Below are 12,190 nucleotides of genomic sequence, written 5' to 3' on the forward strand. Positions count from 1 at the left end.
TCTTTCTAGTTTCCTATATCATTGTTGCTTTCAGCACTACCTGCCACTGTAGCTTAGTATGTAAACATGAATGACTCAGTTTAGGGAAGGCTGCTGGATCAGAGTATATTTGAGGCTGCCTTATCCCTTCTTCCAAGGATTGCAGTAGGAATTCAAGCAGCAGTTTAGCCGCACCATTTTCTACTAAGGCCACCTGGTATCAGATGGGCTCCTCCCCCATACACAAGATGGATAGTTATATTTAGGGTTCCTCCAGACTGGTGGTTTTTGGGCAGGTGTATTCTGCAACACGTGATTGACACAATAACAGTGTATTAGTGGTGGATTTATAACTGAATCATCCACAAATAGTTCCTCTTTGTTGGTTGTTCTACAGTGCTTTCCAGGTGTTACTGCATTACTCCTGTCTGGAGAGGTAATCTTGCTCTGTAGTGCAACAAAAGCAGGGCAAAACTCTCCACAATGAAACATTTGTTGTATGAAAAATTAAAGGATTTTAGAAGGAAATTATGGGTCGTGCAGCTGTTTTAAACGCAGCAGTATGACCAAGACAGCTGAAAGTTTTGCAGAGGCAAATGTGATTGAAAGTGTGATCACATATAACTGCCTGATAACATAATGAGCACAGTCATGTTTCAGTATGCCACTGAATACCATTTCCTGGAATTTGTTGCTGTTATGTCTTGATTGTAGGCTACTTTGAAGTACCGTATTTTTCGCTCTATAACACGCACCTGACCATAACACGCACATCGTTTTTAGAGGAGGAAAACAAGGGGAAAAACATTCTGAATGAAACAGTGGGTGTATCATTTTTGTGCTTCATGCTGTGGCCACAGACATGTGATCTGATGGTGAATTTGGGCTGACCCAATGCAAAAATCCTGAGGATCCATGTGGATCCATGTTTGTAACCACGTTTTTGCACCATTGCAGCCCCAGGCAACAGTGGGTGCGTGATTTTTGGGGGGCAGGCTGTAGCCATGGACATGCTATGTGCTCTGATGGTGAATTTGGGGTGACCTAATGCAAAGATCCTGAGGATCCATGTGGATCCATGCTTTTTAACCACATTTTTGCACCATTGCAGCCCCAGGCAACAGTGGGTGCGTGATTTTTGGGGGGCAGGCTGTAGCCATGGACATGCTATGTGCTCTGATGGTGAATTTGCGGTGACCCAATGCAAAGATCCTGAGTATCCATGTGGATCCATGCTTTTTAACCACATTTTGCACCATTGCAGCCCCAGGCAACAGTGGGTGCGTGATTTTTGGGGGGTAGGCTGTAGCCATGGACATGCTATGTGCGCTGATGGTGAATTTGGGCTGACCCAATGCAAAGATCCTGAGGATCCATGTGGATCCATGCTTTGTAACCACATTTTAAGTGGGGAGGGAAGGAAAAACACAGAAGGGACAAGGAGCACGAGAGGGGTGTGCAGAGAAGCAGCTGGCTAAGAATGCAGGAGAGGGGTATAGCGGGAGGGAGGAAAGGAAGGCAAAAGTTTTCCCCCACCTACCCACCCAAGCCAGCCAGGTCGCGCTCTCTCTCTCTCTCTCTCTCTCTCTCCCACCTGCATGTTTTCAGCAGCACCAGAGCACAGAGAGGAAGGAACGACACTCTGCTTTCCCCTCTGCTTGCCTGGAGGGGAGGGGCTTTCCCTGCTCTTTGTTCTGTTTGAGCAAACACAGCAACGAAACAGAGGAGGGTGGGCAGTAAGACCCTGAGGCAGAATGCAGGAAAGCAGCCGCTTCCTCTTTTCAGGTTTCCCTTCTCCGAGACGCGCGATTTGATTTTTGCCTAATTTTTTTTGCCTCCACTCACGCCACTTGGCTCCAGGGACCACACATTCGCTCAATAACACGCACAGACATTTCCCCTTCCTTTTTAGGAGAAAAAATCTGCGTGTTATAGAGGGAAAAATACGGTATCTAGTTGTGGTTACTGTAAGAAATAGGATTCTGGACTGCACTAACCCAGTGATTGATTTGAAAGGGCTCAACTTTTGTTCTCATGTATATAGCAAAAGAGGCATCCCACAGCATGGCTTACAAACATTGCAAGATAAATAGGTATTGGTATTAGTATTGGTATATGTATGCACATATATGTGTGATATATATATACATCCTGACCCTAAAATTTAATATAAAATCTCATCTTACAGTGCTGAGATAAACACTGATTAATACTGTGTGAATTTACAAAGCTCAGTGTCGCTTTGCTCTGTTATAAAACAGCACTTCTGCTCAGTTAGACAGCACATAAGATGAATAACTGCACTGACAGTCAAACCTGCCTTAAGTGACAATTTTAGGGACTAAAGAGGAAAGCCAGTTGCAAAGTAGAGATGGGCTCAGGGTTTAAAAACTCTTGTGGTTCAATTGTTTGAATGGAAAGGATATTAGCACATTTCACTTTTGTCAGGCCTACACTGCATCAAGCCTGCTGACAGGCAGCTGCCAACTCTTTTCACTGTCAGTATAAAAGACAGGACGGTTTTACACATGACGTTTTTTCAGTGATCCAGAAAGTTTCTTACAAAAAAAAATGCCTTGAGGGGCTATTCCAGCAGGGAACTATCTTGTGACTGTTGTGCTTCATCCTTAAATTAACCTAAGGCTAAAGCTAAAAAGAGGTTTCCTTTGCCATGTCTTCTTGTCGCATAAGATAAAATGTTATGTTTGCTTTATAGACTTTACTTCAGCTAACTGTTCTCCTTTCCCCCCTCTTTCTTTTCTGTTTCTTTCCTATAAAGAAATAAAGAATTTAAACATAGGTAAGACCAAAACCACAATCGTTATTTACTATAGTTTGTTCCATTGTGTTTACTTTTTCTGTTGTGCTTCTTTTGCAATGTTCTGTTTTAAATGTATCAAATATAGCAACATTAATATGCTAATTGTGTGATATGAATATGATAAGCATTAGCAATTATACACTGCAGTCAAAAAGCAACCAAATAAGTTCTGACAGCAATTAGGAATGTCTAATGGAATGCAAGTATAATGAACCCCAAGTTAACTTTTATATGAGCACTTCTCCCTGCAGTCTGTAATTGGCTTAAATGGTTGAGGCAAACTACAGCAGTGGCTTTTGTAAATTCTGGAGAGGGTTCAGAAGGCACTAATGAACTGGAAATGGGTCAAAAACTCATTTCCAACTCATTAATTTTTTTCTTGATTCAGCTCCTCCCTCCCTTTTAATACAATATTAGTTGGTTGATCTGTTATTATTTCAAATAGAGTTTGAATTCTTTTGCAAAATAGTTAATTCCTTTCTTGGTCAGTTTCTCTGCTCACTCTTTAGGTGCATGTACATCTTGGACATTACAGTAGAAGCACAGTAGAAGCATGAAACACTCATGCACCTGCTTGCTGACACCAGTGGCAATTCCTGGAGCTGCCTGTATTCAAAAGTTAATTTACTGCAAAATAAAACAAATAAAACATTACACTAAACACTCAAGGTATTAGCTCATCAACCCAGTTGGACCAGGATAAATATATTGGCCCTGTAACTCAAACTTGGTGTCTGAGATAGTGTAAGCCTCCTGCTGTGTTTGATAAATATAATTGCTCTCCTCTTTCACAATGACTGAAAATATGTATTATAAGTTGCCAACTGTGGCATGAACCTGTGGAAACAAAAAATGAAGCTTCTAGATTAATTAGATGGAATTCATGTTGTTGAAGGGTGTGATGTGTATGCTAGGAGAGCCCAGGGCTCTATTAATATATCCACACTGTGGCCAAAATGATGTTACTTCCTGCCGTTTCCCTCACTTCCTGGCTTACTCTTTAAGTACCTTCTTTTGTCTGAGTAGATGCTGTGGTGAGTGCCACACAAGCTGTAGCTACTTGTAACTGACAAAAACTGGTATCCATATGCTAAAGAGTAAAAAAATAAATAAATCAGTACATCAGTGTTCAAAAAGGAATGCATTTGTATTGGTTAGAACTAAGTTTAGTGGTAGCTGTTAATTAAAAAAAGGTGTGTGTTAATATATCAAAGTAGAAAATAAGAGGAAGCTATATTTCTTAAGTTCCCTGTGAAGTCAATGCTGTCTATTTGAAAAAAGAATCTTCTTAATATAAGTGTTAAAAGGAAAACATTTGACCCGATAAATGGACATAAAAGAAAAAAATAGTGTATTGGAAATAAAGGAAATATGTGCACAAGTGCACAACTGTGCTCATTGCTTAACATTACCAATATCACAAATTTGCTTCTGTTGCCCCAAACATGGAAAAGTTATACTTTTGGTGCATGTCAGGGGTAGCTAATGTGGTACCCACCAGATATTGTCATAGTACAACTCCCATCAGCCTCAGGAAATGATCAGATATATATAAGAATAGTCAAACACCACTTAAATGAAAATGCTGCTGTATTGTAACAACACAATGATGAAAATCAAAGTTGGTTAGAAAGGCGATTAAAGGTGGTGACCAGAAAGGAGTTTGATAATTTGTGGGTTTAGAGTATTATGACCTTATTATATTATAGCATTACAAAACTCTAATGATAAGCTGAATGCTGGAGGTATAAATACTATAAAACAGATGTGTGGCAAATTTGGTGGAAATATCCACCAACTTACACACGATTGACTCACATCCTACTTACACACGATTGACTCACATGAGACTGCGTATATGCGTGGTGCTGAGAATAATTAAATAAATAGATTCAAACCGGCAAATGGTGAGAGAGAGCTGGAGAATCCTTGTGGCTCACAAAAAGACCCTCCTTGGAGCCCAAAGAGGACTTCATAGAGGGCAGAGGAAGCCCCAAAGAGACCGGAGGGGCCGCCTATATTAGCATATTTATATTAAAGGATATAAATATGAACTGAACTAGGAAGGAGGAATGATGAAATTGTGGTTGTATTTGTGGCTGTTTGCGGTGTGTGTAGTTCTGGTCATTAAAAGAATAATTAACAAAGGATAGAATTCAACATCACTCTATGCTGAACATTTTGTTGATGTGAACGTATCATCCTGTCAGGTGGAACTATGCCCCCTCACACTGCAAGCTGTTTTGCGGGATTTTCTGGGCAACCCAAGCAAATTTAGTGGGGAAGAAGGTGGGGGAAACCTAAATGCGCAAATGGAAGTCCCTGCAGAGGGCTGACTGTCTTTGTTAGGTGAATCCCACCCAGAATATATAATTTTAAAATAATACTGATTAAGATCAACACCATTAACCATCTTGCTAAAATGGCAGCTGCTCAAAAGGGTTTTTGTATTTCCTGTTATGTACTGAAGTTCTCCCCCTGGGCCAGCAGGGGGATACTGTAGATAGTTATGCAAATGAAGGATCGAAAGTGACGTTCAGTGATTGGATGCATACTGTAGATAGTTATGCAAATGAAGGATCGAAAGTGACGTTCAGTGATTGAATAGTTTTAGAAAGTTGTTTCAGTAACGAGGTTCTGGAGCTCTATATAAGCAGGCTGACTGAGCCCTTCAGTCCAGTTCTGTTCCAGGTTACAAATAAAGAGATGCTTTGGAGAAATTGCTGTGTCGTCTGATATGTTCACCCACAACTTTAAAAAATGCATTTATAGCATCATAATGTTATAACAACCTTTCATTTAAGTGGTATTTCACTGTTATGTGTGTGTTTTTAATAGCATTGAAATAATTTTTGACTATAAAATTGGTTTTTAAAAAGGGGGTAATAAAATAGCTGCACTGCCCACATAGAAAGTACAGTATGTGTGTGCTAAGCTTAATAGGTTCCTCTGTCCACTACATCCCTACCCACATAAGAACCCCATCATTTTAAAAAGATAGAATTGCAAAAAGGGGTCATTTACAGCTATGGAGATTGTACCACTCTCTTATTTTTCAAACTTTTTGTTTTGTGAGAAAGGGCAAAAGAACTAGGATGGCAATGACTGGATGGCAACATCATGCACACACCCCATAAAAAGTGAATTAACAAAACATAGCAATGCTGCACTAAATACCTAAGCGGAAGCATCTCAGCATTTTATTCTCCCAATATTCCAGTATTACCAAGAAGCAGTATTCATAATAGGGCTCTGCAGTCAAAGGGGCAAACTGGATTACCCAGGTTAGGAGCCCAGTTCTACCAGACCTGGCTGTATGGTTATTGTCCTTAGACCAGTTTTAACACATACTTGTGCAGCTTGCAATACTATTGCAACATTGCATGTTATGATATTGTGCTAGGATGGCAGTTGTAGTGGCCTGCCCTAAAAACATATTTACCAGGGTAACCATAGGATAGGACTATAAGAATCTCACAATGTCACAGGTGCTCCCTCTGAAAACAATTAACAAAAGATTGGATTTTTGTCGTATCTATATCTTCATCCACAGACATCCTCCAAAAATCGGGGTAACACCACCTAACTATTCTGTCCGCAAGAATGCCTACTTCTGTACTTGTCTCAACATAACCCCTTGCTCATGGGGTTTGGTTTTGTTTATCTCAAAAATCCAAGACTGTGGCTCTTCAGAGGCCAGTAGGTCCAACTGCAGAGAAATAACTAGATCATTCACTTTCTGTCTTTGTCCTGCTGATTTTTAAAGCCTCTACTGGCTTTTAAAGAAGTTTGCCCCATATCACCCATGGCTGGCATCTGCAGAAATCTTGTTTAAAATACTCATTACATCTGCCTGTTTTTAGCCAGGCATGTTTGTGCAGGAACTTCTCCATTTAGTCCAGTTGTCTATTTGAATAGCTGAGCCTGACATTTCTAAATTTGCAGGTGGCTCACTGGCTCCACACCTCGAACAGCTGTCAAAACAGATTTATTAGAAATAAGGTAATACTTCAAGACATCCACTGACCCCACAAGATAGGGGGGAAACTTCAGCAGAACATTAGCTTAGCTTACTGTCAAATCTGGGGAACTTGTTGCTTGTTTCAGTTAGCACTGCAGCCTTGCACAAATAATATAATGGGCTTTCTATGGTATGAAGACACAGGAAAAAACAGGTTTACCTCAAAACTAAAGCATTATAAGCTTGACTGCTACAGCCCAATTCTATTGATGTACATTAATTTTGGGGGCACAAGCTATTGCTTGTACTGCTGCAGTTAGCACTGAATCCTATTTCTGACAAGGGAAACAAAATCATCCAATTGTGCCTCACCAAAGAAAGTAATGGTGATGTTAGCAATTGACCAGAGGCCTATAAGTTGTCCTCTTAGAGATGGATATATTATCAGCATCTTCTCTGCAGCAATGTATTACAACCTTTAGCTATGATTTCTTGGAGACTTGTTGGGGTGGTGTGAGATAACCAGAGGGCTGTTGATACACCTGAGTGACATGGGCAGAAATAAGACAAAAGCATGCAACCTATAAAATAGGAATCTGCAGTCTATTCCTGCTTCCAAATTAGAGTGCAGTAGCAACATCTTTCCACTCCACTTCTGTTTGTTGCATAGTAGTGAATGAATATCTTGTGCTCAGTGAACCATTTTGTTGCCATTGTATTCTCCATCAAATAACCTATGAAGGAGGTACAAGAAAAGGAGCATTTTAAATACTCAACACTTTAGTGCATGGTTCAGGACTTTTACACTCTTACCTCCCCCTCTCCCTGATATATTCATGACTTTTCCAGGAGTCCCATTTTAATAACAATATGACCAAGAGCCCAGTCTCAAAACCTGTTTTTAATACCCCAAGGTATCTCAATAGTGAAATAATTGTAAAAGGGGAAAGTACTTTTTCATAAAGTGAATAGTTGACTATGGAATTCACTTCTACAAGATGCAATGATAGCCCACAACAGATAGCTTTTAAACAAGATTAGACAAATTCCGGAATGATATAGCTATCAATGGCTACTAGTCATGATGGCTATATAGTATCCCCAAATCAATGGAGAACAACAGCAAAAGAAAGCTACTGCCTTTCCATTTGTCTTGGTAGATTTGCCATAGGACTAGACAGAGCTTTGGTCTAATCCAGCAGAGCTTTTCTCATGTTCAAATGTACTTCTGAGGATATGCTGCTAATTTTGTTGGATATTTTATATGAGGGGATATCTATAAATACTTTATAAATCATAAAATAAATCTTCCCTCCTACAGAGTAACCATTGTTATCCCAAAACATTTGCGATTAGGAAGTAAGACTTCAAATTGTAAAGCCCCCACAAGGCCCTTTCAGGTGTGAAAGCTCTCACAGAATTGTGTGGATTGCAGTTTGCCCTGCCTCCCACCATTGAGATCCCAGCTGTCTTCAGGCATTGGAGAATAAGGTCTGCAGTGCTGAGCCTGCTATACTCCTGTATAGCATGTTCGCAGTGGAGCCATGCGATGGAAATTTGACAGATAGGATGGGGCAAGCAAGGGCATTGTTGCTGTCTCCTTATTACAGGACCCCTATAATGCCCGAATCCAGTAGTTCACAGTTTAGAAACTAAAAGCTGGCTACCACTTTTGCCACTATACTGGTGTTTTTATGTCACAAATACACAGATTTGGAATCTTAGCTGTTTTTCCATCTGTGTCTTTAGAGTTTAAAGGAAAAGAAAAAATCAGGACAGTGTTTCAGTGTCACAAAGTACATACTTAGTGCAGCAAAGGGTTTTATGTCAGATTGAGGGTGAAAACATACGTGCATTCAGAAGTGTGATGGAATGGTGTCAACATGCATTTGCTTCATTTTGAGGCATTTGTTTTCAGGGCAGAGAATGTGCATAAAACTCAATTCCACCACCCTTAGGATGCCCTGGTTGTGTTCTGAAAGTACATGAGGCCAGCATCTTGCTGCAGCTGAGCAGGCCTTGGTCTGGTCAGTACATGACTAAATGACCATCTGGGAACTACTTGTACACCACCTTGGGTTCCATGACAGAAGAAAAGTGGAGTAAAAAGGCAAGAAGACAGATAGATGATAGATAGATAGATAGATAGATAGATAGATAGATAGATGATAGATAGATAGATAGATAGATGATAGATAGATAGATAGATAGATAGATAGATAGATAGATAGATGATAGATATAGGATGTATGTCAGTCTTTTCTCAAAGTAATGTGGAAGTAGTCCACAGCATAGGGTTTACCAGACGGAGAATGATTTAGAATGTTTTTATTCTGAGTAATAAGAAAGACTTTTCTGTCTTGCTTCTTCAGTACTAACCTTAAATGTGAGCTCAGCATCTTGGAATACCTAAATGGTAGTGTTAACCTCTAACCATCACAAACTGACCATCTTATTATAAAGCGTTACAGAACTCTTTATTTTAAAAAACATATCTATGAAGAGTGAAGAATGAGAAGGGGAAGGACTGCAATTAAAAATTATGAGATTATTCGTCTTTTATGCAGCTTCAGGGCAGGCTGTAGTGTATTCTATTATTTGGCACAGTGGGAAGACAGCTAAAGATTTTACGAGGAGGCACAGATGCTGTACCTTTTTTCAAAAATAATTTACAGCTTCTTGTCAGAAGACATCTCACGTTGGCTTCCCATATATTTTGCATTTGTGGCTACATTATTTTTCAAAGCTCTGTACCTAAATGAAACAGCCATGCTCTGTAAAATAGATGGATTCACATGGGTGGTAAAAAGCAATCCATAAATGGAAGCTAATGAGAACCATATATATCTTCAGTGTCCAAATTATTGAGATATAAAACAATTTCCAGTTGTCAAAAAGATACAGAATGATGTAATATTCAGAGGAAGATTGACTAGAAGCCAAGGTGAACTGGTCTTATACAAGGCAGACACTTCCTAACAGTTAGTGAGTGTAGCTGTTAAGAGCCAGTGTCTAAAGCATCTAGCCCAATCCTGTGCAAGTTTACTCAGAAGTATATCCCACTGAATTCAACAGAACTTCTTTTCTATAAAGTGTGCATGGGATTGCAGACATAATTTGAGATGGGACACCTTGCCAGAGTTTATTAAATTACGTAAGTTGCTATGTCGCTACCTTCTACCCAGCAGCCCCTGTTCAGATTAATTTATTTATTTGTCACTTTTTTATCCAGCCCTTCATCCAAGATGGTATCCATGGCATTACCTATGTAGTCCTCACAGCAACCTGTGAAGTAAGAGCAGGCTCAGAGATAGCGACTTGCCCCAGGCCATCAAGTGGCACAGAAGGGATTTGATGCTGAGTTTCTCACACCCAAAGTCTACTCTAATATAACCAAATTAAAGGATGGGACTGAGAAAAGGGCAGGCTTTGCCAAACCTAATGTTACACTGTGGGGTGGAGGGTGGGAGTCACCCTCAGACAGAAGGGTGGTGGGACTGATACTATCTACATTTCTTGCCCAAGACTATCCCTGTCATATCCCAGTTCATTACTGACAAGAACTATGCTGTGTGGGGTCTGGTTTAGCCATTGTGTTTTCTCTTTCTTCTCTTCTAAAGCAACAACCCTGCCCACAAGTACTACCTAGCTGTGGATCCTGTTTCAGGCTCACTCTATGTATCAGACACCAACAGCCGCCGTATTTACAAAGTCAAAACCCTTACTGGTGCAAAAGACCTAGCTGGAAATTCTGAAGTAGTGGCAGGTACAGGGGAGCAGTGTCTGCCTTTTGATGAAGCCAGGTGTGGTGACGGAGGGAAAGCAGTGGATGCAACTTTAATGAGCCCACGAGGTAAGGGATGTAAAAGGTTGCACAAATTATAATCTGAAGCTAGACTGAATCTATATACAGTGGTACCTCGGGTTAAGTACTTAATTCATTTCGGAGGGCCGTTCTTAACCTGAAACTGTTCTTATCCTGAAGCACCACTTTAGCTAATGGGGCCTCCTGCTGTCACTGTGCCTCCAAGCACAATTTCTGTTCTCATCCTGAAGCAAAGTTCTTAACCCGAGGTACTATTTCTGGGTTAGCACAGTCTGTAACCTGAAACGTATGTAACCCGACGTACCACTGTATAATTATCTGGCAATTAAAACACTGCTTGCTGACTTATTTTTTAATCTTTGGTTGAATCACAGCAGGTTGGCAAGTGTTTCCCACAGACAATTCTTTTCATGGGGTTTGCTTGCAGCCCCTGTTCCTTTGCAAAACAACAATAACCTTCACATTCCATTGTGGAGAAGAAGTACAAACAGTCAGGATTGTCTGAAGCAAAATCTTTTTGGAGATGCAAAAGTGTCTGTTATTTTGGGCAAAGGTGGTTGGCACTGTCTGGTCTATATCCTGTTTCTGCAAAAGAAACAAAAGCCAGACTTTATTTTCCATTTTAATAATATGTAATTTTTTAAAAAAAATGAAAAGATTGTATGGAATAATGGTTCTTAGGTTAATGTTTCCTTTGCTTGCTTGTCAATATTGCATTTTAAAAAACTGCAGCCTAAGTGCCTACGCTTCAGCTAGTCTTCCCTTTGGGAATGAATGAAAGTAGAGCAGAAGAAATATAAACAAACACTGTATAAAAGAAATGTCTACCTATTGGAAGAGTATAAATTCCAGCTTCAGTGGCTCATATAAATAAATAATTCGACTCAATAAATTTGAAAAGCACAGCTGAAGCGAACCATAAAAATCTGACATTCAAACACTTAGGGTATTTTTCAATATAAAAATGATAAACATTAATTTTATAACTTGATTGTTCCTCTTAAGATAAACCAATATGAAGTCCTCTAGCTTTTTCTGCAGCATGAGGTTTCTTTCATTGTGCTAATTAAATTCACCTTAGTGGCACCAAACACAGAAGCTATTACCTTACATGATGTAGGCAGCATAACTGGTGGTACTTTTCCTTACCAAAACTGCCTTGGTGCCCATGCTTATGTAGCTCAAGGACAGTAACATCTGAAGGAAAGGAAGAAGCACTTAAAGGATAAGAAGGTAGTGTTTACACATGTACTTGTTCAGGCATATACACACATGCATATGCACACGGGTATCCAGCCAAAATGTGTTTACAAAGAACTTGTGACTGGAGTCACAGTGCCCCAGGGGGAGGTTGCCTTGCCTAATGACTGGAGATTGGCTACAATATCTACAGTAGTACAGTTTTTGGTGGGGCAACGAAAGCTCAGATTTATTACAGCATAGAGAACAAACAGATACTAAGACTGTACATATACTCAGCGGACTAGATGGACAGTTATTTCAATTAGTTTATTTTCTGCAAAAAAATAAATTGAAAAGTAGTGTCAGCTTTATATATTTGTATATAATACCAGGAAACTAGTGGTGTTACTGTTAGCTTGTA

General features: G+C 39.8%; 1 protein-coding gene across 16 annotated transcripts in view; it reads left to right on the forward strand.

Moving 5' to 3' along the window:
• TENM2 (teneurin transmembrane protein 2) overlaps window positions 1-12,190 on the forward strand; it is a 719,087-nt gene that overhangs the window by 670,612 nt on the left and 36,285 nt on the right. For 13 of the 16 annotated variants that reach the window (XM_053376484.1, XM_053376485.1, XM_053376490.1 and 10 more), the window contains 3 exons: window positions 2,759-2,779; window positions 6,746-6,802; window positions 10,382-10,614. In XM_053376484.1, coding sequence (XP_053232459.1) covers window positions 2,759-2,779; window positions 6,746-6,802; window positions 10,382-10,614 — 311 coding nt within the window. The remainder of the gene's footprint in view (window positions 1-2,758; window positions 2,780-6,745; window positions 6,803-10,381; window positions 10,615-12,190) is intronic. The other 3 variants (XM_053376486.1, XM_053376488.1, XM_053376489.1) reach the window with 1 other exon arrangement.

This window comes from Podarcis raffonei, chromosome 2 (assembly GCF_027172205.1).
Source record: "Podarcis raffonei isolate rPodRaf1 chromosome 2, rPodRaf1.pri, whole genome shotgun sequence".
Classification (NCBI taxonomy): Eukaryota; Metazoa; Chordata; class Lepidosauria; order Squamata; family Lacertidae; genus Podarcis; species Podarcis raffonei.